A 27,559-nucleotide genomic window follows, 5' to 3' on the forward strand; every position below is an offset into this window, starting at 1 on the left:
GAAGAGGGGAGAAACCACCAGAGAGAAAGCAAAACACATCCAAGGATTGAAGGAAAAAACCTCTGAAAAGAGCAGCGTTGCATTCATTGGCAGCAGAAACAACAATGTCAACTGATTATAGGAAACAAATGTTCAAAGAAAAGTCATGCAGGACACCCTGAGCTGTGTAAACCATCGATGAGATAGTTTCTGCAGTCACCTCTTCCCAAGAAGCTGCTCTGAAACGTTGGGCTTTCATAATTGTTACAAAATATTCAGATTAATAAACTGTGGCCAAAAGATTTGGACTTTAATGTGACAAGACCGGAGCTCAGGCCTGAAACCTCAAAACTGAGCATAGATGGAAACAAGAACTTAATACATTTGTAACTTTTGTTTCAAAAAGTTAGACGCCGAACTGACAAACACGTTCACAAAAAACCAAGAGGGAGTGCAATTTTCAGGCGAGAGCCTACAGAGGGAATTTTACCGCTCACAGCAGACGTGTGCGATTCTGCATTGGTATATAATCAATACTAAGTAAACTCAAGGCCAGTGTTGAAAATACTAATATTTTTTATTCAAGTTTGATATCATTAAACTTCTGACCATTTAATTATTTATGTTCCAACTCAGAACAAAGTTTTTATACTTTTATAACATGTTAACATGATAAATGGTGAAAATAGAAAACCGTTTGTGTATTTTTCCGAAATAATGTGAAATAATTATAAATTGTGTTTTGAGCAAATCAAAACACAATCTTTTGTGAAGTAGAGCTGAGAAATTACACTAAACTATTACCACGGTAATATTAATACCAACTTGGTATCATTAATATTGATATTTTGGATCGATTCGTCCACCTACAGCTAGCAAATAAATGGAAATACCTGCGATCAGAGCCAAGCGCTCTCTGTTAATAAGGGTTTTTGGCATGAATGCTACACCATAAGTGAAGTTTTTATCCATTTAAGCTTTCCCTCTCCATGAGAGAACATGCTATATTTGACATGCTATATTTGAAACGTTGGAAATCTCAGAGTAAAGGCAAGGATCTACTTTCTCTGGGAAACACACTCACTAACCTGACCAATCACTAGAGTAACATTTTGTCTACGCTTTAGAATAGCAGAATGGAGTTACACACAGTGTGTCATCACCCCAGCAATTATGTATAAATCTTAGTTGAATATACTTGTAAAGCAGTGGTCCTCAACCCCCGGTCCGTGGACCAATTGGTACCGGGCTGCGCAAGAAATAATTAACTATTTACTATGTATTATTTGAGTCTTGAGAATCTTTTATTTTGAAAATCTTTTAACCAGATTCTCTCGGTTACTTGCGTGCCAACGCTGAGCCCACAAGCAGCAAAATGAGTAAGAAACGGATCAGATGTCTTTGGAAAGTTTCTTTGAAAAGGGGAAAAGGCCCAGAGAAGAGAAAGGAGAATGGATTTATCCCGGACCGGAAGGTGATTCCCACATTACAAGCAGCTCTGCGTAACATTCGGCGACCGGCTGCTAATGAGGCAATGAAGCTTCAAGCTGCTTCGCCACGTAGAGACCAAGCAGGCTGTGGATATAAGCAACACTTCGGGTGTTATTGTCTCTCATTACTCCCAGATGGGACCGTCTCATTGCAGAGAAACAAGCTCAGGGCTCCCGATAGTCATTATCGTGAGTTAAAATTTTTACGAAAGTAAAATGTTCGTTTTTGTGGCGCATCTGTATCTTATTTTGAAGGGATATGTAAACTTTACCATAGTGACCAGAGTCAGAGAGCGTTTGGGGAGTGGTCGAGAGGAGATGAGTAGAGCTTGTGAGTCTTAAGTCTGGTTTAGACGCCAAGATTTAAGAATTGTCGGCCGATTCTCCAAACCTCTGTGACCACAAAGCTGATAAAAGTACAACAGGTTAGATCGGTTTGTGTCTCCAGCAACACAGCAGGAGCAACACGAACCGATTCCTGTCACGAACATCCAAATTCCAGAAGAAAATCCACAAAATTCCCAACATAGCTTACAGGAATTTAGAATAACCAAGCACGGATGACGATGTAGAAGCAATAGTGACCGTTTGTGGACTCATTTTAAGAGTTAAAAGACGTAACAAAAAGAAAAGACGGTGGATAAAAGACGGTGGGAGCAGCCGCTCTATTTGCTGCACTATGATTTGGAGGTAACTGTGTTTTTTATAGTTAACATTTTAAACTGAATAAACATAATAAACATATATAATAATAATGGCATTTACATAATAATAAACATTTCCACATATCCGATATCCACCGGACTCTCAGTTGCGCGATATGTCAACTGCTTGGGATTTCCCTCTGTTCTTACGGCACTGCTCTTTCTGATTGGCTCCCTGTCACATTCAGCATGTTGTGTTCTCGTTCCAAGTCAGGGAAAACCACACAGGTTTTGATAAAAACCCTACACAACCCAAATAGGGCATATTCAGGCTTTAGCGGGAGCACCCGCTTTGTGGTACAAAATAAACAACATGTTTTACAGTAAAGCGATGTTACTCACAGAGATCACCCTGTCGCCGACTCGCAGCGTGCTGTCTTTGTGTGCTGCTCCACCCTCAGCAATCCTGGAAATGTAGATGCCCTGAAAACCGGACAGATGGTGACAAATTTTAAATCTTCTCTTTTTGTCACTTCTGGTAAAATTTGTTTCAGGAACCTCTTTGAACCATTTTGAAACAATATACTAGTCACGTTCTGATAGTTTCTGAGCCTTATTAACGATAGAATTGGAGAACTTTGGAAGTAAAATGTTTGGTGCAAAAGGCTAAAATGTTGAGATAACTCTGTTACCTTACTGTCTTGGTTGATTGACCAGACAGACAAAAATCTGGAATTGATCGTTTTTATAAAAATCCAATCACGACTAGACGAAAACCCTAATATTTTTCACTCTAATGATAGTAAAACATTCCTTCATCATGTCTTCAGACATCATCATTTTCAGCTACTAGCCAAAGCACCTGCAGGAGCAAACACTGTTGCACCACAACCAGCAATCAACCAACCATAAAAGACGCCGCAGCACTAATTAAGAAACAAAACTTTGAAAAACAGCCAACACTTACAGTCCAACCTGCCTACAATCACACGTTTATGAGTCCTTTCCTTTTTTCTTTCTGTGCTTCCTGAGCTGGAGAGTTGCGCTGGTCCGAGTCTAGACCTCACCACGTCTAATTACAGTGAACCGCTCGAGTTTCAGGGCTGGCTATTCATATCTCTGTGACCGCGGCGATGACTGAATAGGCACAGAGAAGATGGATATTGCTCACTGTGACAGTTCTTGTTAGAGCGACTTCCCAAACGATTCTCGCTCTTTAGTTATGGAACAACTGCTTGTGTCTTAGTATAGTTTCTGATCTGGAAGTAAACCAACTGGGGGTTTTCAACCATTTTCCACTTTGTCATGTTTGATTTTAATAAACAATGATTCTTCAGTGTTGACAGTGTATTACAAGGATGTAGCTAACTATTATTACTTAACCGGATCTTATAAAAAGCACATTCTGCAGATTTTTCATGAAACTACTTAAGCTTATTTTGCACAATATCAATAATATGTAAAACAATATGTAAAAATAATATAGCAGCTAAATAGATACTTAAGTTCTTTCTGCTTGATTTAATATCAATACAGTTTAGAGCTGATCCGTTAGCTATTTTTTCAATTAACCAATTAATATTTCACTTGAAGAGATTTAGAGAAAAAAGATTTTTCATCTAAAATACAAAATATATATTTCTTTAGTACAGTTTTAGCTGAATATAACTTAAAATTACATATTTTAGTGTTCATATACACCAATTAATGATTAGTCGATTACTAAATTGGTTGACAATTCTTTCAGTAATTAATTAATCTGGTTAATTGTTCCAGCACTTGTGTGTTCAGGTGCTTCTTACAGTGTCTCCTGTGCGGTACGGTGTGGAGCCTTTTCCCCCGGCGATGCTGAACCCAAGGCCTTTGTCGTTCCGGATCAGGCAGGTGGAGAACCTCTGCCGCGGTCCGCTAGGACTGCTCTCCAGGTTGAAGGCGAGGCCGCTGCTCCGCCTCTCCCGTGGGAAGTAGTCGTCCTCGGGCCTCAGCGGCGTGGTGGTGATGGCATTCTCGGGCTCCACCATGCGCTCGCGCAGTACCGTCATGGAAACCGTTGCCCCGGAGCTGCGGAGAGCCTCGACTGCAGTGTGATGCTCCGCTTCATGGAGGTCTACTCCGTTCACCTGAGAAACGGGTAAAACTTTTGAAACGCCTGAACAGAAACGTTTTTTAATCTGTTTGTGCCAAACTAATTTTTACCTCTAGAAGCTTATCTCCCACTTTCACTCCTGCTCTTGCTGCAGGACCTTCCTCAGATACTCTGGAGATGAAGATTCCCTTAAAAAGAAAAAACAATCGAAGAGAATATTTAATTTCTATAGCTTGTATTTTACCTCTGCTATCCCAATCCTGTGGGTTTTTCACCTCGTCGTCTCCTTTGTAAGGCGTAGATCCTTTTCCCCCAGCAATGCTGATGCCAAGCCCACCAGACTGTCGAACGATAGTCAGCGAGTGCTGCAAGTTGATTAAAAAGAAGTCAGAAACAATGGGAATGAATCTCGAAGAAAAAAAAAAGGAGTTTCTTTTTGTACAGGTAAAAATTATGAAGAATTTGTAGAAAATCTTTATTCCAGTTTAGACACTGAATTCCCTCCCCCAGATTACCAGCAGGTAGTGTCGGTCATGCAAGTAGCTGTCCTTAAAGATTTGATAAAAAATTTACTCAAGTTTGCGAGTCATAATGCAAAGGTAAATTATTTTATTTAAATATCTTTTGAACTTTGAGACTATCCCTTAATTAAATAATGTGTTAGGCGCACACGTGTGCTCAGTGGTCAAAGTTAGAAAAGGGAGACGACACACAGGGTGTGTTCTCTAAGTAGGTCATGCGGAAATGCAAAATGAATCGAAACAAAGTCAATAAGGAAACACCAAGTAACAGCAAGAAGAGTGAAGAGTCCTGCATGTGGAAACTGCTTTTGATTTTAATTTTTTATTTACACTGTTTAACCTCAAAATTAACGCACTAAATGTTCTTCTTTCCAAATATACATGACTGAACAATGAACAAGTGTTTTGACTTGTTGCTGTTTTCAGCAAGTCTGAATAAAATAAAAATTTAAGACCCATAATTAGCATATTTAAGGCCAACTTACATTTTTTTAAATGAATTTAAGCTTTTTTAAGGATATGCAAACACTGCTATAGAATATCTAACTTGCCTTTCCATGGTGTACGAAAATACTTATAGCAAATACTGGTTCACCAACACCTTCACATCTGATACTGTAGCTAAGATAGCCAGGCAGTAAAAGGTTTTTTGAATATGTAAAAAAAAAAAAAAAAAAAAAAAGCATCCTACTTAAAAATGATCTATCTAAACTATGCAGGTGCTCTGTCTACGCTGATGAAGATTCACTCACTCTGCTTGGAGTAGGCAGAGGAGTTTAACTTATCTGATTGATTTTGCCAATATTACTATGACTATTGGGAGAATTCCCATACTGTGTGGATAACAACAAACTTTCAGTCCAAGATGGTGAATAAAAATGGAAAACAAACAACGTAGCTCAATTCGCCACAACAAAAAGTAACTTGATCCGCAATGGGTTGCATTCTGTAAGTTTTACAGCCTTCATTGCAATACAGCTATTTATACACAATCAGGACACATCACAAAGAACATGCATTCATCATATACATGACAGGACTTTGTGTTTCACTAAATGTGCTTCATGTTTTTAGGTTATCTTAAGATGCACTAAGTGTTCTTCTTCTGCAATCTTTACACAAGCAGCTTAATGTTTTAGTTTCAGTCATGCAAGAAGGGTAGATGAATACTATAGAAAAGAAGACAGTGGAGCAAACATGCTCTTTCTCACGTCTAATACAAAATCCAGTTTGATATTAAAACGTTTATACAGCTACACTTAAACGGTAAGGGATTCATCCATGCAAAGCAATTATTCTGGTTAACCTGAAGATGTTTTTCTATAGAAAAAAAAAAAAAACCATTCAGCTCTACAAATAATCTACATAAATGGAAAAACATGGAGCAAAGCAGCAGAGGGAGAGGAGAGCAGTGTGCCAGAACCTGATGCTTGACAGATTTGGACCATCAAAGAAAGAAATGGAAGCATTGGCAACATTTTAGATGGCAGAATAACATTTAGTATGAAAAGAAACATTTAACAGCACAGCCCTGACCTGCCCAACATTTAGTTCTCTGGATTTACAGTGGCAGAGACAATCTCTGCCAAAACCTTTCAGGAAAATGCATGCTTAAAATATAATTATATACCATCACAAAATAGCTTAGGTAACTTTGTGTTAACCTGCTTCATGAGGCAGGATAAAGAGTTCATAAGCTCAAATGATTAGGGCTGAAATAATTTAATTAATCATGATTAATTATTGAAATAGTTACTTAATTCAGCAATTGATTCATCGCTACCTTAAAATATGGTCTAAAAAGAGATGAAAATACAACACACTTAGTTAAAATTGTACAAAAATTTTGGCATTTAAGATAAAAAGAAAAAAAACTGTTTGACTGTAAATATGTTCTTTTCCACATTGGCATAGTTTTAGCTTCACCCAGTTCAATTTCTCTATAAAAAAATAAAATAAAATAAAAATCTCCTACTAAGCACTTTTTGCTACTTGGTTATTAATTGGTTAATCCAAACAGAAAGGGCTGAGCTTTTCATGCTAATGTTCAAAGTATTTTTTAACTGGAGATGCATCCTTCACTACAAACGATCAAGCGTACATTAAAAGAAAATGTTCTTTTAATGAAGATTAAAAGAAAATGTTTCAATCTTCATTAATAGATTAATGAAGATGAATCTTTTTAGAAATTTTCAAATGCACTTTTCATATTGCATAATATAAGCTTAAGTGGTTAAATGAGAAATCTGCAGAATGTGATTTTTTTTGTCCAATCAGAAGAGTTGATAGAAAATTCACTTACTTGTTGCATTAATAATAATAATTAGATTAATAATTATAATGTTTTCTTAACTGGTGTCAAAGTGGATGCCTTTCATCTTATCCATCAATATTTAGCAGTAATGTTCCAGTCCTAATTTCGGGTTCTGCCACACAGACACTCCAGTAACGGATCTGTTAGTTTTCTTTGTGATTAGCTCAGATTAATTTGATTTGTGTGTCCGTTTTCTCCACTTCCTAAACCTGTGTTAGCCTGGGTGGGTGGGTGATGCACGGATAGGCACACTGGGTGGGAAAGAGTAGGTACAGACCTCTTCCTCCTCAATTCGAGCAGGCTCAATCAGCAGATTATTGACTTGATCAAATGACACCCCCTGTTAGGACAGGAACCAGCGAGAAGCATGCGGATTAGTCAGGCCAAAATTAAAATATCCACTCATTCCCACACCCACACGGTACACGCTCTCCCATTAACATCACACATCACTGTCTGCCTGCCTTGAAGCAGAAGTGATCCCTCATTCGCTCCCCAGCCACCAAAAGCAAATACAGGCAGAGGTGGAAAGACAAGACCAAGGAGCTGAGCCAGAGTGCAAAACAAAACACAAACAACCAGGGTGCAGCGAGAGCAAAAACAAGAAAGCAAAAGCTCCCGAGCCAGAAGAAGAACTTACTAACTCTAATAAAGAACTGCCTTACTAGAAAGCTTCATCTTATCTACAGGGTTTGGATTTAAAAGAGGGACAAAATATATTTGATCTTTAATTTATGAAGTGCTAAAAAAAACAGAATTTGCTGCATTAGTTGCCACTATTTCATTTTTAGATCTGGCTGTCAAACACATGATGAACAACTGGAAGCTAAAACCAGGAAAGTGGATGTAATAGACACCGATTGTATAGTTACACTGAAACCAGAAGTTTACATACATAAAATACACGTGTTTTTTTTCTCCTTGTCTGAAGTTAAATCAGACCAAACTTCTCTTGTTTGAGGTCAGTTAGAATTAACAAAATTATTTCTATTTGCTAAATGCCACAAGCATGAGAGGAATAATGTCAGATATTTATAAATGTCTCCAAAATCAGAAATTATTACAATTTCCTTAAACAATAAGGAAAAGCCCAGATGATGATGTCAGAGACTTTGAGGTTTATTGGCGGAACATCTGTGGATGTATTTTAAGGCCACACCTAGCTTTGCTGTTTGAGATGATGGGAAAGTTAAAAGAAATCTGCTGAAATATCAGGAAGCCTTGTGAAAACACACAGTTTTATTATCCAAAGTGAAGCGTGTTCTGTACAACGAGGAAGAAGCCTTTACTTCAAAAGAAACATGAAAAGCCAGATTGCAAATACACACAGGGACAAAGATCTTCATTTTTGGAGATATGGAGCTAAAGCTGAGCTGTCTGGCCATAACAACCAGTGTTAAGTTTGGGGGGGAAAATGGGGATACTTGTACCATCCCAACTGTGAAACATAGAGGTGGCACCATTATGTTGTATGGCTGTTTTGCCGCAGAAAGAATTGGTACACTTCATAAAATGGATAATATCATGAGGGGAGAACATAATCTAATGTTAGAAGCAACATTTGAAGACGTCAATCAGAAAGTTAAAGCTTGTACGTAAAACTTGGTTTTGGAAACAACATTTTCATTTACAACAATTCCATTAAATAAGAAATGTAATTAAAAATCATACGAGAATAATTTGTTGACTAAATGTTCCTCCTAACAAGTTTTTTTTAACAGAAAATCTTTACTTTTTTCAAAATTGACGTGCTCCTATTGAGCCAATTTTTTTTTTCGCACTTCCAATTTGTGAAAATATATGATCAATGGAAACGCAGCTAGTTTGAGGTTTAATAAAATACCTCTAGGTAATTTACTAAATTATTTTTCGGATTAGGAAATCGGCACCAATCTGTCCCATAATTTACAATATATGACGTCTAAGATAATTCGGAAACCAGGCTCGTTGGATCTCACATTCCAGCTCTGCCAGTAGATGTTCTGGCTGGTCCGAGTTCAGCCACACAAACAGAACCACACTCATTGAAAACACACACAGAACAGATTTGGTGAGATGATCGTCGTGTTAAACAGGATTTCAACATAAATCAATACAAGTCATCAAGTCTCCCCAAATGCTACTAAGTTTAATAACAATAAGCAGCACCTGATCAGACTTCTCTAGCATAATTCCTAAGCATTGGGGTGAAATGTTACAAAAGCAGCGTGTGGGAATCAGCAGATGGTTTGTAATGGTGAGAAGTTTAGTCTTCATCTGAGTCAGTGCTCTGCAGGAGAAGCTGATTTTATTCACAGAATTAAAGTTAATATGCAGCTTATTTCTCAGGTGAGGTTATTTTTAATCTCTAACGTGTGTGCGGTGCGGTTCAGGTCTGAACAGAGTGACTAAATGTGCTGAATCCTACCAGAGCCTGAAACGGTTTTACCTTTACTTGGCTGGAGTTGCCCTGATGCCGGATGTCGTCCAGCTCTTCCATTCTGTGATGGAGCTGAGGGGTGCCTACAATCTGATCCTCCTCTTCCTCCTCTTCATCCGGCTCGTCCTCTGCAGCCCGTGTCGGGGAGTTGAGCCCGTCGGGACTGAAGCCCTGCAGCAGCGCGGCCACGGTCTCGGGTTTGGGCAGCTTGTTGATTTTGAAGTGCTTCTTGTAATGCGGCGTGTCCTTTCTGATCAGCCGCTGCTTCTCCTGGGGGATCGCCGGCCTGTCGTCGTCTTCGTCGCTCCTCTCGCCGTTCTCTCTGTCGTCTTCGTCGTCCTCATCTCCGCCCCGGATAATCGGTTCTTCTGCAAAGTGCACGGTTGGCTGTAGGAAGAAGGAGATTTTTTCACAAACTTCAAATTTTAATGTGGCAATTCGCATCAAGTCTATCGCATCTCTGTCATCGATAAGCGTTTAGGTTTAATTTTATAGATTACAGCAAATATAAACTCAGCATTCCATTTCTCAGAATGTAATATTAGTGATTAGAAGTATTGTTATTTGACAGTTGATCTGCAGACAGTCACTGATCCGTAAGGAGTGTAAGCCACAAAATGTTGTAGATAAAGAAGCTTGACATTCAAAGTGTGCTGTCTCCAAGTTTGTTCATGGAAAGTTAAGTGGAAGGAAAAAGAGGCACACCCACAAAAGAGATAGCTTCAGCAACGAGAGGATTGTGATTTTGAGAAGTTTGGGGGACATTTACACAGTCATTATTTTAGCAAAGTATGTTCCTCAAAATTCCTTGCAGATATTTCTAAAGTAGCACCACAAAATCCGTGACTTTTATTGAAACATCAAAGATCTAACGCTGATACAAGGTTTAAGAAAAACAAAAACTGTTTTCAAACTTCTCACCATGCTTCGAGTTTTATTTTAATGAAACGGTTTTTACCTCGATGTACTCCACCTCCATCTCGTCCAGGTCGTCGTCCTCCTGGGGGGACTGGTTGTTCACCAGCTCCCCTCGCTGGGAGGGAGCCACCAGGTTGTGTCTCTCCTCGTGGGACGTGGCCGACAGCGTGCTGTTGGACACCTGGGAGTCATGGCTCTGATTTGAAACGTCACTCAGTCGTTTCGCCTAAAAACAGCGAAATCGTTGATGAATCGTTGCTAAAAATACCTGAAAGTTTTATAGGATATCTTTTTATATATAAGTTTATATATATCTTTACGTATTTTTATTACCTGTGGGTCAAGTGACTCGTCTTCTCCATCGGCTCTGGTTGTGTAAGGCTCATTCCTCCTGTCCTCTATCCCCTTCTTCATCACCTTCAGCTCACTGGGGTGAGGGGTGGCTCTGCGCTGAAGGCCCTGAGGAAGAGAAAAGCAAATCCTGCTCTAGAAAAACACCAGTCACATAAAGGCATGTGATTTGTATCACTAAAGTAACTGCATCTAATCATATTTTAAAATTTATGGATTCTCTGAACAAACAGTGGAGACATTTGGGGGGCTTTAAACATCCAGGACTGGAATTTATCATTTTTATGATAAGAAATATATCACAATAAATAATAAAATCAATCGATCGATCAATCAAATTTTATTTGTATAGCACATTTCAGCAGCAAGGCATTTCAAAGTGCTTCACATAATTAAAATAAAAACAGCATGTGACATAGAATAAACGCTGAAGAAGAGAAAGAGATTTTAAGAAAGCATTAAAAAAGGAAACAGTGAGAAAGAGAAATAAAAAGAAATTAAAAAGTAAGGATAAAAACATTAAAAATAAGCAACTCTAAACAGGTGGGTTTAGAGTTGCTAAATGATCAAAATGATCTAAGATGATGGATATGGAGGAAGGAATAAAAATTATTTCAGCTCAAAGATGACGGCATAGCGTTTTTTTTCACCTTGCGCTCTGCTGCAGCTTCATCATCTTCCTCTTCCTCAGCTTTGGTCTCTTCCTGGAACTGAATGACGGACACTCTGTTCAGGTTGCTGTCCGTAAAGCTGTCGTCCACGCTGTTCTGCAGCAGGTTCTCTGTGGGACACCGAGAGAACTTACTCAACTTATACCACCCAAATCTGCCTTAATCTGCCTTAAATCTGCCTTAAGAAAGACTGATGTCTGTCGGCCATCGTACCTGTCGCTAATATGAGAAGAAAAAATAGCTAAAATGCTAATTTTAAGAAAGACTGAGGTAAATGTACTAACCTGAAACCAAAACAAAAATAGCTCAAATGCTCATTTTAAGAAAGACTGAGGTAAATGTACCTCAGTCTCAAATGTATAGAGGTCAACACTGAATAATCAAAGTTTGTTAGTGGAACATAAAACGCTATTCAAGTCACTTTATCACAGAAACACGAGAACATAAGGCTCACCCAGGCTTGGCGACGGCTGCTGGGGGAGTAAGTAGCAGGTCAACACTTTCTCTCCTGTCCGCTCGTCGTCTTCGGTCTGGAACTTGAGCATCGGCTGCGACTGGTTCTCCGTGAGCCACATGGCCTTCAGGTTGAGGTTTGTCAAGGCGAAAGGCAAGTTTTGTAATCTGGACAAAGGTAGAGATGGAATAAGGTCAACCAGAACATTTTCCTCCAGAATGAGAACAAAGAAGACAAAAACCTAAAGTTGAGGAATATGAAAGGATTTATATCATTTGATGCTGTGAATAAACGTGAATAAACCCTAAATGTCAGAGCCAACTGTAGATCTGTGTATCAAGTGTAAACACTAAGTTTACAAAGAATTTAATTAGTAGAGGTCGAGCTGAAAAAAACAACTGTCTAATCCTCCATTAGGCAGACTATTGGTTGTTTGCTCAAATGGATCACAGAGAGAAAGATTTATGTAGGTATAGATTTGTGAATGAATAGATGGCATGATGAATTTAAATGAGAGCAATATTTTCCATCTGTATGCTCTGTAAAGGGAGGTTGCCCTTTAATATTATTGAAAAGCTGCTGCAAACATTTGACAAAGAGTACAAAGTAGTTAGTTTGCACTTTTTCATTTTACAAAAGTCCCACCTGGCAGCATTGCCTGTTTTCCCTGTCTGAGAATGATTAATATGTTTTAAGGGCAATTTTTTTTTTTTGAGACTTTATAATCAATTGTATTTATTGTTTTGCTTTGTTTGTTTGGTAAGTCTTCCAGTTCCAGTACTAAATGTTCTTTGAAAATTAAAGTTTATTGATCTTTGAGAAGGTGTATGCACATTATCATGCTTTTATTATTTATATTAGTTGAAATGGTCTCAAAAAGGACAATTTAATAATTTCTGGGATAATTTGTCATCCAGCAAAAATTACAGGGAAACCCCCCCCCAGATATTGTCACACCAGAATTCAGACTTGTATAATCTAAACAACTATTGGGAAAAAAAATTTAGATAAATGAAATTGAGAATATAAAAATGCTAATTTTCCTCTCCAAACTAATCCAGTTCTTCCCACCCCCAAAATTCAGAATTTCTTTTAGTAAATGACCCAGACTTTTCCAGATTTGACGACTCATCGTGGCACCACTAGATTCTTTTTTCCATAAATCAAACGAAATCTAAAAGGTTCAGGTGCTGCTACCTGTTTCCGACCACATCCAGCACATGCAGCTCGGTGGCGTCTGCCAGCTCAGCGGGCAGTTTGCTCAGGCGATTATCTCTCAGCGAGAGGACGTTGAGGCTGGCGCAGCCGCCGAGCTCTTTGGGCACGCTGCCGAGCCGGTTCCGGTCTACATTCAGGTTCGTCAGCTTCTTCAGCTTGCCCAGCGAGCGAGGAAGTGACTGCGAGGTGAAACGAAATGAGATTTCAATCCGATTAATTCGAATAGTGTGCATACACGGTCTAACTTTATCGGAGTAAAGTCGGGGGTACCTGTAAATGATTCTCCGTCAGAACAAGCTCTGTGAGGTTTTCACACTCTCCTATAGAGTCGGTCAGCTGAGTTAGTCGGTTCTGGTCCACTTTCAGAATGGACAGCTGCTTTAAACAACCTGGGAAGAAAACACACAGCAAAACATTTAGACATTTAAACAATCCCTCAGAAACAGAGATAAAACTTTATTCTTAATTGCAGGGTTCCATCTTTTTAACTTTTAAACAGAAAGTTCAGGAAGGTTGGAAGCGTGGCTGGAACAGCATTTTAGACAATGGACTGGAAATCAAGTCTGGAAATGCACATATTTCCCCCACACTGGCTCAGACTTTAGAAAAGGCTTACAGTGGCAATAGCCCAGTGCGTCAAGGACTTAGAACGCATGTTTTACATTGTACCTTATATAAAACTTATAAGCCCATAAAAAGTGTGTTGTTTTAATATCATTACATTTTTATTAATGTATACAAAACTAAAATATTTGACAACTCTAAGACGTTGTAAACCTAGTAGTATCATTTGGATGAGGATAATTTTTATTATTATTTCATGGGGTGGGGCGTCAAAACTGGCACCAGCCCAGAGGCCCTTATCCTTCTAAGTCCGGCCCTGTTCCGGCACATTATTTCTTTTTCAAAATGTATCCAAATCTGGAAAACTGTTTAATGAAATTAAAAATATAGGTGTACAGGGCTTAGGAATAATTCAATTCAGAGACTTGGTGCGGGTCTGGTCAGGTTTTTCCACTGAAATCATTATTCCAGCAGAGGGCAGCATCATCTTAGTTTAACATGAGTCAAACCAACTCTCTTTTACAACTATCATTTTGCAGGGGAAAAAAAAAACACTTTGCAAGCTTCAGAGGTTTCCTGCAGAAGCCAGTCCGATAAAGTTTCTTCACCTATGCTGTCTGGGATGACCTCCAGCAGGTTCTGTGTGAGCAGCAGGTCGGTGAGAGCCAGCAAGCCGTTCAGCTCCGAAGGAAGCTCGTCCAGATGGTTCTCAGAGACGTCCAGACACACCAGCCGCCGAAGGTTTCCCAGTTCCTGCGTACAGAAAATAAACGAACAGGTACAACTGTGTAATCAGAGCACAGCACGGTCATTTTCTTCAAGGAAAACGTCACGAGTTTCATTTAAAAACAGTACTTACAGGTGGTAATGAAGACAACTGATTACGGTCCAACCAAAGCTCCCTCAGGTTGGGGAGAGCGCCGAGCGTGTCCGGCTAAAACAAAACAGGATAAAGGACAAGAGAAACAAGGAAAGCGTGTTGAAAACAGAAAATAAGGTTGCTATTTTTGGTGCAAAGACAAGGAAATCAGGTTTCTGCTAAATGCATTTTCATCTGAAGGTTGTTAAAAACAGAGATCCCAGAAAACCGAAACCTTGAGCTCAAGAATGCATCTGAGCATGACTTTAAGTCATGACTTCCTGTTCTCAAGATCTGCTATAAACTGGTGCCAAACAGATAGTTGGTTAAATTTTTGCAGGATTGTGCTTTTCTGTAATATTTTATCCACGATTTTTAGTAAATATGATAACGCGAGTATAAACAAAACGTTTACAGCCCCCAGTCAGGAGGCTGCATATATTCAGGGAATATATACGATCCTCAATCTTCTTTAATTACTGTGTGTATAATCTAAACTATAGAGAATTCCGGTCATGAAAAGAAGCTTGTGCATCAAATTCTTATTCGTCAAAATTTTATAAAGTTTGTTTTGTTATTAAACATAATGGATGCATCATTTAAAGCTCAAAATTACACACGTATTTCTCAGTGAAACGGCTTATGATTGAACATGTGGACAGGGTTTCATCATGAAGTCACTGTTTGCTCAGTGTCCGCCCTGTGTCGTGTTTACCCTGTCCTGTCGAGACAGGAGGGAGTTCCTGAAATAAAAGCGCTGTGTTTGCTGAGGTAAACATGCGTTTGGATCATAATTATTTCAAAAAGAATGAAGGTCACTTGGGAGTTGAGCGAAAAAATTATCTAGAGAAGCAGAGATGTTAACGAACCAAAACTTCCAGTTCATTGCTGCCAAGGTCCAGCTGTTCCAGTTTCACCAGGAAAGAGAGCGACCTGCGCAGAAGAGAAGAAGTTACGTCACCTGAGTATCTACCGAGAGGAACAAAGAGTCCTGCCTCACATACCGTTCATTACAGAATGCAACCGAAGGCTGCTGTGTAGCTTTTGTAAAAATATTCATCTGGGATGTTTTCGAATTCCTAAAAATGACACTTACGTAGGCAGAGACTTCAACCGGTTCTCCCTGAGCTCCAGCGTCACCAAGTTGGCCAGACTTTTAAATGGGAGAGAGAGGAGAGGAGGAAGGGGGAGGAAGAGGAAGAGATGTTGGTTAGTCAGATGGCAGGTCTGATCGCCCAGGCTGCCTGGCACGGCGAGGGGCTCGTCCATCTGCACAGTGTCCCAGCGGGTGAATCGTCTGAGTGGCTTCAATTGAGCAGCTTCACATCTTTTTACTAAAGGCCTTGCAATAATAGTCACACTTCTTGATTCTTCTAACATTTTGTCACATCACAACCAACAAACATTAATCTAACCGATGCACAGTTGCAACTGTAACTGCAGTGAAAGGTGGTTCCAGAAAGCCTTTACTGAGATGAGAACACCACAAATGTGCATCAAAATTTTAAAAACTGGCATCTTTTCCTAAAAATTCACAATTATGAGCCAATTCCTATGAGGCTCTTAGCCATGGAAATTGTTCAACTGAATAGTTGGAGGTTAGAAATAATTTTGTAAGGCGCTGTAAACAGCAGCTGAAAATGGCAAACCATTTATTTTAGATAATCCATAACATTCAAAACACACACAAAAAAATTATTTACCCAAAGAATTTAACTGGACTATTTTTAATATAAAACCAAATAGCAATACGTTTCTGTGATACATACTTTCCAATGTCGCTGGGTAACGTCTGTAATGTCACATCGTTGAGGGAAAGGTGAGCCAGCGTTCGCAGCTGAGTGAAGCCGTCCGGCAATCTGTGGCAGAGAGACGGGAGGAGGAAACGGTGAGAGATTCTCAGAATGCTCTTGTACTCTGCATGAATTATCCAAGGGTTTCTACTCAGATAATCAGAGGTTCAACTGTTCTTCTCTCGTGTGAAAAAAGTGAAACTTGGGAGATTGCAACACAGAAGAGTTGCACAAAATGAATGAGAGGATTGAACTGGCTTCTTATGTGGATTATTGTGAAACCGATACAAATCCAAGCAGCGTTGCGATATCAACTATGATCTACTCAAACTTTGTTTCATGTAATCTTTTCTTGGAACAAACTAAGCCTTACATACTTTTTATGGACATACAAGCCAAACGCAAACAATCTAAAATACAAAGCCCATTGTGCAACTAGTATTAAACCTAATTTGATATCGCCTTAACGTAATGCAGGGAAGTTGCAGTGTTTACCTGGCGAGCGGGTTTCCACTGAAATCTGCGATCTCCAAGGCCCGGCAGAACTTGATGCTCTCGGGGATCTCTGGGATTTCTGCAAATGGGTCAGACGAAGTAATAATTTATCACTTTAGTTTTAATCGTACCTCAATGCAGGGACGTGCACGGATCAACACTAGGTGGTGCTCTTTTTCCTCTTGACAAAAAAAATGTGTGGTCCTGACTTTTTATTTTTTTGGTGGCTGAAGGAAGCGTTTCTGGATCTGAAAGCCTGTATTACTGCTGCCCCACATTTTTGTAAGTTGCCTGACTGAAGCTGAGATAAATCTCGCACTGCAGACAGCGGTGGGGTCCAGGTGTTTTGAGCACCTGCCCCTTAAAATATCTGTGGACACTCCTGCAAGGAAAGCGTCACTATGATCATGCATCAAGTAACGTGCAAAAATATCTTTGGCATCGCTAATTACTTTGATTTAGATGGAAAAAGCTCTCTGCTAAATAACCGTCTCCCGTTCATAACGAACTTCATCAATTAAAAATAAACATATGCAAAAGACAAACAAGTATCTCTGTTATTAAGGCTTGTGCTAACCAGGCTTCTCATTTAAGGAACTATTATACATTCTCTTCCTCGAAAGTCCTTCAAAACTTGAATTTCTGGCTTCTAAAAGTAGAAATGACTGCTTGTGGGCCAGGTGGGTGCCTGGATCTAGTTAAACAGTTGTGCTGTAATAAATCTTCAAGTGACTTCCCTGCCAAGTCTTGAAATGTGATCTTTCAGCTCTGGATGTTGCAGGTGCATCTTAATAAATCCCTACAGAGGGAAGCGGCCCCGGTCAGAGCTGGGAGGCAAGCAGGCAGACAGATGGGAAAGTCTCTTCCAGGCCAAGGCGCTCTGCTCTCACAGCAGCGTGTGGTTTAATAGATGTCCTGCTTGCCACTCAGTATCAAAGGCAAGGACAGACAGGGCACTGTGTCTGTGTACATCACAGCAACAATCAGGAATGTTTTAAATGTTTCACCTTGCATGTAAAGGGAGGAGCCAGTGTTGACTTTTGGTTTCATTTCTGCATTCTATGCAGATTTAAAGGATTAGAAATTCATAAAGCAACTACGACAATCTTTTGATTTTTCTTTTGGTCTCACAGGGGCTGTAAAGTGAATCAGCGTTTATGTACCATTTCTGGAGATGTCCAGTTCCACCAGCTGCATGAAGTTGGCCACCTCAGGAGGGAGTCTCTGGATCACATTGTCACTCAAGCCGAGCTTCCGTAAGTTTAATAGTCTGAAGAAAGGCTGTGGAGACACATGATACAATGTTTAGTAAAAACAACTTCCTTAGGCTCTGCGTTTCTCTCTCTTCTTCTACTTTTAGTTAAACGTCACCTGATTCTACCAGGATGCTTTGATCAAGAACATCCAGGGAGGAATTTGATCCTAAAATCTCTATTAAACATCCCAGAAAATCAAAATGTCCCAAAAAACAAAGTTCTGTTTTCAAAGTTCATTCCCAGAGTCGTGAGGATGAAAAATATCTATTTTCTACACACTATTCTTGACAAAATTTCATAGTTTCCCAGATTTAATCCCCAGCTCCCTCATTCCTTATTGGGCAAACGTTCAAGTTTAAATACGATAGAAATCTATCAATTGTAGAAGGATGAAAGAAAAAAAACAACTGGATCCATCGACGGGCAGACAGATGAACAGACGGACAGGTGGATGAATGAATGAAAAGGTAAATGGACGAATGAAGAAACGGAAAGGTGGACGGAGAAATGAACAGATGGACAGCTGAATGGAGGGATGACCAAATAAATGAAAAGCTGGATAAACTGATGGACAAATGGAAAGGTGGACGGATGGAAAAGTGGATGGACGGATAAACGCACAGATAAACGGGCAAATGAATGTATTAATGTAACAGATTAATGGAATGATAGACAGATGAGTGGAAGGGTGGACGGATGTAAAACAGGCCGGTGGTTGGACATGTGGACAGATGGATAAACTGTTTTGATGAATGAATCACAAAGAGGTTTTTGAGAAAGATTAGGGAACGGATCTCTTTCCGCACAGCATGTTTTCCATACTTCTCCAGATCAATGCAAAGCAAGCAACACAGTAAACCAATCTGTGCAAATTATTCATTCCAATAAATTGTGTTTTTCTAAATATTTTTAGCTTTTCACCAGTCTTGTATATCCAGTGACCGACTCCTGAAGTGGTTCTGAAAACATTCCATTCACATATTTGGGAATTAAAAAAAAAAAAAAAAAAACATCAGAAAATATCCTTTTCACCATAGTGATGGCTGCCAAACAAAGTGGCTTTCGGCTGGAGTGCGCTGTGGCTGCAGTTCTGCCAAGTGCTTTCACAAGAGCACGTTTGTTGGAGCGGCCAGAACTCGGCTACATTCCTCCGCCAGCAGAAGTGTGTGTCTGTGCTGCTCAGATGGACAGACAAGACGGGAGAACCATGCTGAAACTACGCTTTTATTTACCACCCGCTCTGCTGCCCACAGAGGCACTACTGTCCGCGCTATCACAACCCGGACTTCACAGATAATGAAGGAAAACTCCTGGGAACATTTCTGGAATGGGGAACCTGAATCAAACTCATTCAGGAATGCTTTCTGTCTGCAAGCTTGGAGCCTAAACCTTAATTTAAATTAAACCTCAGGCCATCATCAGAATTTTTCAACTGGAAAACAACCCGTGTGTGTGGGTGTGGGTGTGTGTGTGTGTGTGTGTGTGTGTGCGTGTGTGTCAGTTACCACAGATTAATTTACTAAACTGAAAAAAATCCAGATAATGTCAAAGCTCTCCCTCCTCCGCTCGGATTAGGTTTAAAAACAGTGAACCGCTACACTCGTGTAACCCAACTGTTGCGTAAACATGCAGTAAATCAGATAGCACCACCTATTCTCCGAGGACATGCTAAAAGTTCTTATGGGAAAGAAAGGATCAAATATACATGTACACACAAAGTGCAACACGGTGGAGAGAGCTCCAGAGAAAAGAGATCAGAGCAGTTCACTTCCACTCTGCGTTTTGATGACTGACATTTCCTGTTCTTAACAGGTCGTGTGTGTTTTATTTGGATCCCGTTGAATAGATTCAGGGTAGGTCAAAGCTTCAACATTCACACTTTACCAACGGTTTCTGTCCTTTCTGACACCGTCTCTCAGTTCTCAGGGTGTGCATGTGACAGCAAAAAAACCCAAAACAACAAACATATAAATTATTCCTACATCAGAGCTTTTGTTATTTTCCTGAGTGTAATGCTCCGTCTTCTCAAACACCCACAACTTAGTCGACTGTTCACATTGAACCGGGTTCTGGTTTTGCTAGATTTTTCTGGCGAGTTTTTTTCTCCACACTGTCACTGTGTGTATGCCCGGAATGAGGGATTGTTGTAAAGTCAACGCCACGACAGAGCAATTGTTCTGTTAACACACGTTCGTCCAGGAGGAGTGAATGCTGCAAGTCAAAGACTTGAAATTCCTTAGACAGAAAACTGAAAAAACTTAAACTGAACTTAAATCCAATAGTTAATAATTAGGATAAATTGGAAAGTATGACTGGTATTTTTGTATGTATTTTTGGATTCATAATGAATAACTAGATAGTAAAAGGTGTTTAATATTTATTTTTTACATAAATTTGAACCAGGTGAAGCTACAATCCTAGTAGCTTCACTATGATATATTTTCAGACAAATACTTTTTTTTATCTTATATGCCAAATGTATTTTTTGTACAGTTTTGGCTTAATTGCTCCTGTGAATATGTTATTTCAGCAATTTGCCCTTTTTAAGTCTATGTAACCCAGTTTATCCATTACCAAATTAGCCAACAATTATTTCAATCATCAATTCATCACGATTAACCCAGTTAATTAAAGTCTTGTGTCAAGACCAAAAACCAGGAGCTTAGAGCAAAGCGGCCTAAAAAAGGTGACAAAACAATCTCTTGATGTTGGTTTTGAAGTAAACCAAATAAAATAAACCAATAAAATAAAATAAAACCATATCTGTAGTGGTGCCCATTAGACCTGCAGCTTCCAAAGCGAAACGGGTTCCCAGTTCCACCACCTCTTCTAAAAGCTTTTCCATCGGCGCGTTCCTCTCTGCTCGATGTCGTCAAGCATTTATAAACTGATGGGAGCTGAAAACTACTCCGTAATGCAATCATGCCTGAGAACAAGTAATTGTAGGCACTCACAAAGGCGTCCATTCACTTCTTAGTGCCATCTTAAATAATTGGTTGAGTGGAGGACATGGAGTAAAGCACGATTGACCCTTGAATATCTCGCTCCTCAAATCAGTCTGTAGATGACTAGCAGTGCTGCGTGGGTCAGCGGGAACATTGGGATGTAGTGTACCAGCACATTTGTGAACCCCATGTTCAGTCTGCCTTCGCTGAACCGTAGGGTAACCGTCCGCAGAGACAGGCAGGTCAAGACTATATTTACAACTTTCCAGCAAGAACGCTCTAATGAGGCACCTAAAACATTGTCTGTAGGAGTGAGGGAAAGGAGGAAGAGGAGGACGTTTTCCTCTAAAAGGGAAGGTGGGTAAACAACGCGTGTCAGCAGAGGGCAGTGTGATGTCTCTGTACTGCACTTAAAAAATGATTCCTCTGTTTGGCATCTGCCTGAAGAATGTGGGCTATGACAGAAAGCATGTGTGGGATGTTTTGGGACATACTGGCCAGTGAAAGATGAGCCAGTGTGTTCTTATCTGTGGTCATACTGGTTTATAATAAAGAGGACAATGTATGTAATACAGTAGGACACAAAGTTGTATCTATTTCTGGACATGCTCTCTGTTAAACTTCTATGAATAACAAGGTGATCATAAAACTATCTTCCAGATGGAGAGAGATCCTCTATATCAGTGTTTCTCAACCTTTTTTGGGCCAGCGTCCCCCCAGCCTTTATCCAGGTCCCTCACCGCCCCCCACCAAAGAATTTGTAGGCTACTTTGCACTGACTATTATTTTATCATTAATATTACTATCACTATTGTAGATGTTTTGATTTTTATGCTTGTTTCTGTATTTATCATCAAAAATAATTTCCCAGAGAAAAAAAAGTCATGGGAATAGAAATTATTGTCACAGGTGCCTACGAAAAATGCAATGAACGCTATAAAATGAACGCTCTCTATTGTATCACCCAATGAGGGATTTCTTTATTTAAATGGGTTCATTTTTCAGAGGGATACACAGTGAGGGTATTGTGATTTTAGCTACCAGTAGCAGGAGAACGGAGCTGCGCCAAGAAGCTAACAGAAGCTAACAAACACTGAATAGAAGAAGAGCTGCCATCGATACAGTTGCAGCCAAGCATGATTTAATGTTACATAACATTATGTAATGTTACATGCATAATGTTTGAGCAACTTTTACCAAGTTGCTCAAAGTCTAAACTGGTATTGTTGTGCATTTAAGGTGTAAAGTTTACCTTCGACCAAACTCCCCCCAAAGGCATCCCAGCGCCCCCCTTTTGTAAAAATGTCCGCCAGCGCCCCCTGCCGTCCTCTGAACGCCCCCTGGAGGGCGGTACCGCCCACGTTGAGAACCGCTACTCTATATGCTGACGGCTGCACAGACGCAGCGTCAAGCCGCTCCCAGTGACGCTGAATGAGTTCTGTTGCATTAGATGGGTTCTGCTTTGAGAAAATCCCTCATTATTACATGATAAAGTGCAGCCTGGTCAACCTGAGAAAGAGAGCAACGAATCAGCTGGGATCCAAGCTTCACTGCAGCCAAAAGATGCTTTGTGTTATCAGCTGCTCTGCTTGGATTACGCTCAGATGCTAATCTGTGTGTGTGTGTGTGTGTGCGCATGTGTGTGTGCGTGTGTGCTTTACAGTCATCACAGAGAAGATCCTGTGGTGTAGGTGTTTTAGTCAGAACATATTGCTGTTTATCAGTGTTGCTTTGGTTTGTGTCTCTCCGTAACTCAGGTTACAGTAGTAGGAATGTGTGTGCCTCGGGGATACAGTTTAATGTGCATACTTATGCATTTATGAGCGATGGTGTTTGTGTAGGAGTGTTTACGAGAACTTTTATGTGCATTAGGAGAGTCTGTAAATTCATCAGGTGGTATGTGAGTGTTAGTGGACCTGCGATAGCTTCAGAGAAGAAAATTAAAGCCTGATTTTATGCAGGCACATTTTGCAGTAACATTCCTCCAGCGTGACCTGCCCTCTGTGTAGCATCAGCCATGCAGCCAATGTTTCTGGATTATGTTTAACAGATAAAAACAATACAAAGACCAGGGTTTCCCCTCAGTGTATTTATAAGCCTGGCAGGCCACCAGGCTTTTCTTGTGCCCCACCAGACTAAGCATTGCTTATTTATTTAAGTTTTTAAAAAATGTTTACATCTTAAGATGTTATAACTGGTGCTCAGGTATTAATCTTCCAATAACCTAATTATTAAGTGATATTTTCAAGGTTCCTGTCAACTTTAAACATTTTTTAACTCAAAAACACAGTGGGCTGCTGGATGAATGACTGCCTGAGCGCCACAACCACCGGGCTTAGCAAGTTTTATGGGGGGAAACCCTGCAAACACCATGGCAATTTTTTGATCTTCTGTCTATTTTGGATTCGTTATCACTTCACTTTCTGATTGGCTCAACGTCACATTCAACAATCTGCCTTCTCGTTTGTCCTTGGGGAATGCCTACTGCACATAACAAGGTTTTTATGTCGATTTTGTCCCCTTCTGAGACGCCGCAATATTGGGATAAAACAAACCAACGACATCGGAGCAGCCCCAACATCCCGTCTGGGCAAATCAGATCACTCTTAGCACAACACAGACAGCAGGAATATATTTTAAAATGATCTAAAGATCTTAATGATCGGTCATCCTCAAGATTGTCGGCAGGGGGAAATGTGGACTACAAAAAAAAAAAGAAAAGAAAAAAAGGATGGCATAATTATCTCGCTGTGTGAGCTAGACATTAGCACTACGTCAGAAGCTAATGTCGACCTAAACAATTTAGAGGAAGTATCGCCATCTCACAAATATCCCTATTGGCTATGTCAACAATTTTTCATTAAGTAGGTAACTCAACTTAGTAAATTTGCTAGTTCTGAGTCTTCACAAAGCAAAGTGTGTGTTTCTGCTGATGCTTGTGAGTAACCCGAATCCCCTGGGTGACTCGGTGCAGTGAGATTAAGCCAGATATTCACAGGGGCTGCAGTGTTCCAGTCAAGTGATTCCACTTAGCTTCTAATTTCCCTCCAATTATGCCATCTGACTAGAGATGGAGCAGGTCCTGCTTACAGCGGCCCAACCACACACAGTGGATGTATATAACAAGATAAAAGCTTTGCATCAAGCAAAGCCAGGTAACAAAACTACAACCGATCATTGTTTTGCAGAAAAGCAAAGTATATTTGACAAAAATCCCTTTTAGTATGCTAATACACAAATTCCAATTTAAACAATCCTCCAAATCCGGCCTCTTCAGGTTCGTCCTTCATTCCTCAACTCTTTCAATCGTTCCTTCACAATGCATGGAAACAGCACACTGCAGCATGCCCACCACCTTTGGGGTGAGGGGCTTAAAGGGGGAAGGGGAGAGAGGAGCTCACGCTTTTGTATTGCTGGGGACTCTCTCAGTGTCTGGGAGGATTTGGTTGACTAAGAGAGTAGGACTCATTAGAGCAGATTGTTCTCTACAGATATCAAGAAACCTCGTTGTGGTCGAAGCTCCATGCATGAGTGACCGCAGCAGTCGGTATCCATGCTTTTAAAAAGCTCCATCTGTTTTATAAAGTTATGCAAAGTCAAACTTTAAGATGGGTAATCAATACCGTCATAAAAATGCACTTCATGCTTCTTGGCCAAATCGTAATCTCCTAAGAAGTTCCTACAACTTCTATACATACATTCCACCCTTACTGGTCCCCTTTCTATTGCTCCACCTCTCCGAGTTCCCTCCAATTTTCTTGTAAGCAGGACAAAGGTTAAGCAGCCAGTCCCATACAGGGCTGTCAGTCAGTCCAGCTCCTCCTGCAGCGGACCAGTCCATTGTCCAAAAGGGCACCACAGAGAGGACACAGAGGGGCTCGAAATGGAAGCACGATGAGTTGAAAGAGGAAAGAGGCGCGCGTTAACAAAAGGCAAGAATGAATAAGAAGAGCCGAGATGTGTGGGTGTGGAGCGAAGAGGAGAGAGCTGCTAGAAAAGGGAGTGACTGGATTATTAATGAAAACTGGAGGAGAAACAGAGAATTTCCACTGGACTCTGCACCACTAATGAGGACAGACACTCAAGTAACAGACCAAAAAAAAAAAAAAAGAATGTATCTAAACAACCAATAAACTCCTTGAGAAATACAACACACAGTTATGAGCGAAACGCTGCCACGAGCTTCACCAGAAAACCCACTCATATCAGGCAACAATACAAACCCAGCCACCTACTCACAACAGTAAACCTACATCACACTTCCTCCGCTCTCCGTCCCCCACAGTTGCTCCTTTTTGTTTCTTTCTGCTCAGGTGAACTAACTCGCGTGAGAAGAAATCAAACAAAAACACGTCTGTGCTACTTTGCTAAACTCTTTAAAATGATGCGACTGATTTATAGAGCCACAAGTGACTTTTTGGACCATCCACTACTGTTTAAAATATAAATGTAATAACAGTTCGTGCTTTAAGTTGTTTTTATTCATGTAATAAATTGATACTTCATGACAGAATAACACTAAAAATACCAGTGGTATTGTTTTACATCTATTTTTTTGTAATCAAGTTGGAAACTATGTATTTTTTTCTATTTTCCCTCAATTTCAAAATCCCACAGAAGGAAACACTCTTTTCTGCAAAAGTTTCTTGATTTTATAGAAAAAGAAATAAAAAGGGGAATTTAAAAATGACAAATTTCCTGAAGTAAACATTTATCAAAAACTTTGTCTTTTTTTAAAAGGTCTTCTAACATTTGGAGCTCTAAACTGTACCGAAGGTAAATATGGCACTTAGTATTGTGAATTTTGCAGACCCCTGGTTTAACCTTTCAGAACAGACGTCTCTGCGTCTCCAATTAATACCATTTTAAAAACAGATTACATGGCCTATATGTATTCGTGTTTGCATTCTGCTTAGAAAGCACTTTGAGCCTTTTCTGCCTCATCCACATTCAGTTCCCCAGTCTGGGAAAGGCCACACAGGGAGACGGGTGTGGTGACTGACAGAATAACCCCCATCTGCACCGCTTCCACCTGTCCAGGTTGACTTTGATCTGCAAGTGCAAACAGCCAAGCAGAAAAAAGTCGAGTGGGCCGCCAGATATTAGCAGCTTAAGGCTTGCCCAAGAAATAAAAGAAAGGGAAAAAAAGTGAGGAGAGATCACAGCTTAGGCTAGTTAGTAACAACAATAACAATTGGGGAGTGGTTCATTTTCCTCTGCAAAAGAAGGGCTTTTTTTTGTTTTTTGCATGTTTAGTTTAAACTTCCTGGATCATTGAATTGATGTTGTTTCACTTCACTGATGAATATTTTGCCTCAAATTTTAGCTGCTCTTCATTGGCTCTCTATAAATATTAACATGTAATTTGAAGTTCTTGTCTATATAAATCCTTTAATGTTCAAACTCCAACAAAGTGAAATTTGGTTGCTCCAAATGTTCATGTTTCATGGTGCTTCCTAGAATTGGTGAAAGTAGATACATTAATTATCAGGCTAGTTATCTACTTTTTAGACTAGGCTTAAAACTTCACTTTTTGATAAAGATATGTTACATTTTCTTAAGTGTTCTCTGGAGGACCCACTAAAAACTCATTTTGCTTTGCAACTTTTTCCTACTGCTCTATATGAATGCAATATCTTCTTTATCGCTTTATCTTCCCAGTTTTTTTTCTCCATAAACGCTGCATCTGGCCGATTGTTTGTATTTATCTTGGTCTTTCTTTTCAAAAAAGCCACCCGAGTCACTGCTGATAAACATGTAGTGTTCGCTTCCTTGGTCCGCTTGGCATTCACTATTCTGTGTATCTGCTCTGTCTGCTAAAACCTTACAATGGTCAGTCACAGCAGAACGGCCAGTCATACCAGGCTAATCAGGTTGTTCTGGAGGTAACTTCCCGTTAAAAGGGAGTTGTTAAGTTTCCACTATTGCTACATGCTTGCTAAGGAAGAGGACTTGCAGCAAAGTAACAGGCTTGTTGTGCATCAACAGCTCATTTGTTCTGAGAAAATCTGAATTTCCAAGTTCCACGTAACAAACTGTGGAAGTTTCAAGAGAAAACGGCTTTTGTTCTCACAATAAACCCTGAGGCACACAGAAACCTGTGCAATCTCTATTATGAGCCTATTCCTCTAAAGTTTGAATAGAATAGAAAGCTTGGTGTGGCTAACAGTAGGCAACTTCATTTGTGAGAATTTACACATTTGTTACGTTTTAAAAATTAAAAACCTGTTCCCGGCCCTCGTCTGCAGCGGCGCTGCGCCAACACCTACTGAAGGAAATGACATGAAAACCTCTGAAGAAGACACTTAGAGCAAGTTCCTTTTTAACAAAATGTAAACAAAAATGGAGTAGTGTCATATTTTAGCGCTTGTTGGATTTCTCTTGTCTTTTGTAAAAAGCCCACGAGACCAAAAGGTCTGCATGTTTGTTTCGTTTGTATTTACACAGAATATCTCGTGCTATAGTTTGCTTCCTGCTCTTGGAGTGGTCTCTGGTCCGCTTAGCATTCACATAGCATTTAAACCGCATCAGATTTCACTTGAACCGACCAAGACCTAGGTTTTTATGAGAATCAGAGTTAAC

The 27,559-nt window shown here is 39.9% G+C and overlaps 1 protein-coding gene across 26 annotated transcripts in view; it reads right to left on the reverse strand.

Annotated features, from left to right (window-relative positions):
- scrib (scribble planar cell polarity protein) overlaps window positions 1–27,559 on the reverse strand; it is an 82,030-nt gene that overhangs the window by 34,693 nt on the left and 19,778 nt on the right. For 25 of the 26 annotated variants that reach the window (XM_081601946.1, XM_008396597.2, XM_081601951.1 and 22 more), the window contains exons 2-20: window positions 17,940–18,057; window positions 16,777–16,855; window positions 16,258–16,347; window positions 15,585–15,641; window positions 15,358–15,421; window positions 14,489–14,563; window positions 14,238–14,382; window positions 13,336–13,454; window positions 13,045–13,244; window positions 11,848–12,014; window positions 11,373–11,503; window positions 10,705–10,830; window positions 10,412–10,597; window positions 9,463–9,840; window positions 7,312–7,374; window positions 4,475–4,564; window positions 4,310–4,387; window positions 3,916–4,233; window positions 2,516–2,596 (exon numbers count right to left, since the gene is read on the reverse strand). In XM_081601946.1, the coding sequence (XP_081458072.1) occupies window positions 2,516–2,596; window positions 3,916–4,233; window positions 4,310–4,387; window positions 4,475–4,564; window positions 7,312–7,374; window positions 9,463–9,840; window positions 10,412–10,597; window positions 10,705–10,830; window positions 11,373–11,503; window positions 11,848–12,014; window positions 13,045–13,244; window positions 13,336–13,454; window positions 14,238–14,382; window positions 14,489–14,563; window positions 15,358–15,421; window positions 15,585–15,641; window positions 16,258–16,347; window positions 16,777–16,855; window positions 17,940–18,057 (2,565 nt within the window). The remainder of the gene's footprint in view (window positions 1–2,515; window positions 2,597–3,915; window positions 4,234–4,309; window positions 4,388–4,474; window positions 4,565–7,311; window positions 7,375–9,462; window positions 9,841–10,411; window positions 10,598–10,704; window positions 10,831–11,372; window positions 11,504–11,847; window positions 12,015–13,044; window positions 13,245–13,335; window positions 13,455–14,237; window positions 14,383–14,488; window positions 14,564–15,357; window positions 15,422–15,584; window positions 15,642–16,257; window positions 16,348–16,776; window positions 16,856–17,939; window positions 18,058–27,559) is intronic. The other variant, XM_081601948.1, reaches the window with a different exon arrangement.

Source organism: Poecilia reticulata, chromosome 20 (assembly GCF_904066995.2).
Source record: "Poecilia reticulata chromosome 20, P_reticulata-male-v2, whole genome shotgun sequence".
Taxonomy (NCBI): Eukaryota; Metazoa; Chordata; class Actinopteri; order Cyprinodontiformes; family Poeciliidae; genus Poecilia; species Poecilia reticulata.